Below are 3,799 nucleotides of genomic sequence, written 5' to 3' on the forward strand. Positions count from 1 at the left end.
TTCTGCATGTGTTCTATCATGATGCCAGGCAGGTTGATAGTTGTGTATCCATCCAGTGCTTCCATGAGAACCAGGTCTGCTCGAGATGTAATTGACCTTCTCTCAGCACGAGGGAACAAAACCTTGTTCACCATCTCAAACAGCAATTAGTACACTGGAAGGAGGGCCTTCTTGTGTACCCATTCCCCCCGTTGAATTGCCTTATCCTTCACGATAGCATTCTAAAGTTTGAAAAGCAGGAGCCTTGAATCGAAGACAATCCCTCAGCAGACACACCCAAAATAGATCCCATCACAGTAGAGTGCATCAAAAAATCCACCTTATTCACCATCATACAAATATGATCATCCTCAACCGTGAAGAAGTCAGCATAGAAACTGCGTACTTCTTCCTCATACACTTTGGGACTGTCACTTGTGAACACGTGCATCCACTATTGAAATTCACAGATCTCCACCAGTTGTCGCATGCCAACCATATCCAGAATATCAGGGGCAAATGTACAACCCCACATCACCTTTTGATTTTTTTAATTTTTCCTTCGCAGCATCCTGGGTATCATCAATCTTTGCCTTCTTGGAAGAACCGGGTTCCTCACCGGCATCACCCTTCCTTTTCACTGATTTGCGAGAACTCTTTCCTTTCTCAGTCGATTTCTCAGACACCTTTCCAACTGATTCTTCCATCACTTTTTCTACAGATTCTTCCACTAACTTTTTACTAGAGTTATCACTTGCACTCTTTTTCTGACTCTCAGCACTCGCAAAGGATCCCCTTTTTGACTTGGAGATAGAATGCTTATGTGAGAACTTGTGAGACAAAGAACCAAGTTCCTCGTCCACTTCATCATCAACATTGACAACATGCACTACTTTCTCATTCACAATCTTACCATCCTTTACCAATCTTCTCCTCTTTCGGTGTTCTTGGTTTTTCCTAATAACATACTCAAGAGCCTCCTTCTTTTGTAACATAGTGGTAGGTCTCTTAGGAGTTGGTGCTTGAGTAGTGGTGTCACGACCCAAACCGATGGGCCGCGACGGGCACCCGGTACCTTACTCAACTGAGTACCAACATAATGTATCTTTTCATATCATACTATCATAGATAACTGAGCCGGAGAGGCTTCCATGAGATAAGTAGAATACAACATGAAATACCAACTTATACTTAAGACATACAGGCCTATAAGGCCAAAGTGAGCACTCTTACATTGAACATAGGCCGACAAGGCCATACAATCTTTCATATATATGATACATGTTTACAATCCTCTAAGAGTACATAACATCATAAAGGTCGGGACAGAGCCTCGTCATACCAATCAACATATGTTCTAATCATACTCACCAAATAGCAACTCTGGAGCAAATGGAGTGCACCAACACCTTTCGCTGAGCTGATAGCCTACTTGCAGGACTCTCATCCTGTCTAACGGGACCTACGGGCATGAAGCGTAGCATCCCCAGGCAAAAGGGATATCTGTACAAATAATGTACCGAGTATGTAAGGAATAAAAATCAGTAAATAATAGACATAAGAAAAACATAGAGTGAAAGACTCGATATGTATGTCTGAATAACTCTGTGAATTATTTCATATTTATAATGTCATGCATATGCGTATAAATGTCATAACATCATCAAGCTTCTAAGGTCATCCCATCATATCATCTCGGCCACTGTAGGTAATTCATCAACGTATACCAGCTGATCAGGTAGTGGTGCGTATATAACGTCGTAACCTTTTCCCATATCCCATATATATATATATATATATATACAAATCATCAACGTATACCAGTTGATCAGGTGGTGGTGCGTATATAACGTCGTAACCTTTTCCCATATCCCATATATATATATATATATATATATATATATATATATATATATATATATATATATATATATATATATATATATATACGCGTATATAACGCCATCTGGTCATTGGTTAATGTATATGTATAAATGAATGCAATGCATGAGAAGTACGTCAATAAAATCTTTCGGAATGTCATAAGACCATTATGTCTTTGGTTACTATCATGAAATAAACTTTATCAACTTACGTATTTTTTGAGACCCATGAACAGATGATAGAATAATAAGACACATGGGGAATCACGAATATAGATACCCCTAGTATTTCTATGAATAGAGTCATTTATGAAAGTTGCGTATTTTGCTCGTTTCATTTGGATCACGCCAAAAAGAAAGAAGGGATAGCCTTAACATACCTGAGCCGATTCTCTTGATAATCCCTTTAACACCCGTTGATTGCGACAACACGTAACGGCGGATCGAAGTAGGTAAAAATTCGTATGATGTTCTTGATAAATATTGTACCGTGCTCTCTTAGAATTGCAAATCTCGTTGCGATTACACCGAATAGCTTCGTTGCAAATCTATTAGAATTGAGAATCCGAATTGAAGCTTAATCCATCTCTTGCCATACTTAGAATCATACCTTAATAAGGTAAATTTCTTAAAATTGTTGGATTTTTGTGGGCCCTACTTGATAGGGATGTTTTGTATGATTTCCTATGAAAGTTGCTTGGCAGATCCGTTACATTGTAGATGAGATTAAGCATATCAATTTTGTGCTTTAAAAAAACTTTTATATTAGTTGGTGTGGGCCCCACTTCATGTGGCTTAGTTGGCCAAAGACACCTCCACATTCTTGCCAACTTTTATATTACTTTAAGAGTCACCATCTCTTAATACAAGGGCTGCCACGTTTTGGGGGTTTAGCTTATCCAAAGAATTGTAATTAATTATTCACTAAGTTTTTATTATCTTGCTAATTCCCCCATTAACCAATAATCCATATAATTAAGAATTAACTCAATTTACTTAAAATACTACTCATTTTTAACACATTTTATACACCTCACTATCATGGCCATGTGGTACCTTGTATGATATTAGTCCATAAATACCGGATATTTTAGCTCGGGCCGTATTTTATCCCAAAATATCAAACTTCAACGAAATTTAATTTTTTCGATTTGCTTACCCTCTCTCCTTCACGAATTTACTCATCACTTGTTTTGAAATAGCATAATGCTTATAATCTCAAAAAAAATCTTATTTCCGAACTTTACGCCGATTAACTTACAACGAAACTTTAACATACGAAAATGCGGGATGTAACAATATTTCCCCCTTTGGAACATTCGTCCTCGAATGTTGACTGATGCACTTATTATTTTCATAACCTATGTCTTCCGAATACTTTAGTACTCTCCTTGTCATCTAGGCAACTGTTTTTGAATAAATCCAAAGGCCAGGGCATTCCCCCCTTTAGGCCTCTTTCTCACACCTTGGTCTGTGGTCGGAAATCTTCCAATCTCATAACTCTTGCTACTTTCTGCCATGCAGCCTATAGGACTTTTTCCTTGCATGTGCTCCTATGCGACTCTTCCCTTCAGCTTTTAGCCAATCTTTAGGCCTCACTTTGGGAACATATACAGAACTTGATAAGATGTCCCTCTGGGCATCTATAGGTGTATTGAAGTTCTTCGGTCGGTACTTTGTCGAACTTACGAATATTGCCATATCTCATTTCATACTTTGTTACTTCTATCCATCCATTGTTGATTTACCTCAATGTTGATCTACAATCTACCACTGATATCTTGAAACTTCTTACGTAAAACATTGCCACTAGGGCTTACGTTGCATCGGGGAATATTCGAAGTGATTTTCCTGATCCACTTAGCGGCGATACCGTACTTCAATAACCGTACTTTATAGCATCCCAATGTGACTCACTTACGTGGATATTTTAATCC

At 38.2% G+C, this 3,799-nt stretch overlaps 1 protein-coding gene across 1 annotated transcript; it reads right to left on the minus strand.

The window, feature by feature from the left end:
- Window positions 1–488: 488 nt before the first annotated feature.
- LOC138906586 (uncharacterized) lies at window positions 489–974 on the minus strand. The gene has a single exon (XM_070195695.1). The coding sequence runs from the start codon at window positions 972–974 to the stop codon at window positions 489–491; it is 486 nt and encodes a 161-aa protein (XP_070051796.1).
- Between the last annotated feature and the right edge of the window lie 2,825 nt (window positions 975–3,799).

Source organism: Nicotiana tomentosiformis, chromosome 1, assembly GCF_000390325.3.
Source record: "Nicotiana tomentosiformis chromosome 1, ASM39032v3, whole genome shotgun sequence".
Lineage (NCBI taxonomy): Eukaryota > Viridiplantae > Streptophyta > Magnoliopsida > Solanales > Solanaceae > Nicotiana > Nicotiana tomentosiformis.

Coding starts and splice junctions, on each gene's coding strand:
- LOC138906586 (XM_070195695.1), bottom strand. CDS start 974: ATGTTACAAAAGAAGGAGGCTCTTGAGTATGTTATTAGGAAAAACCAA.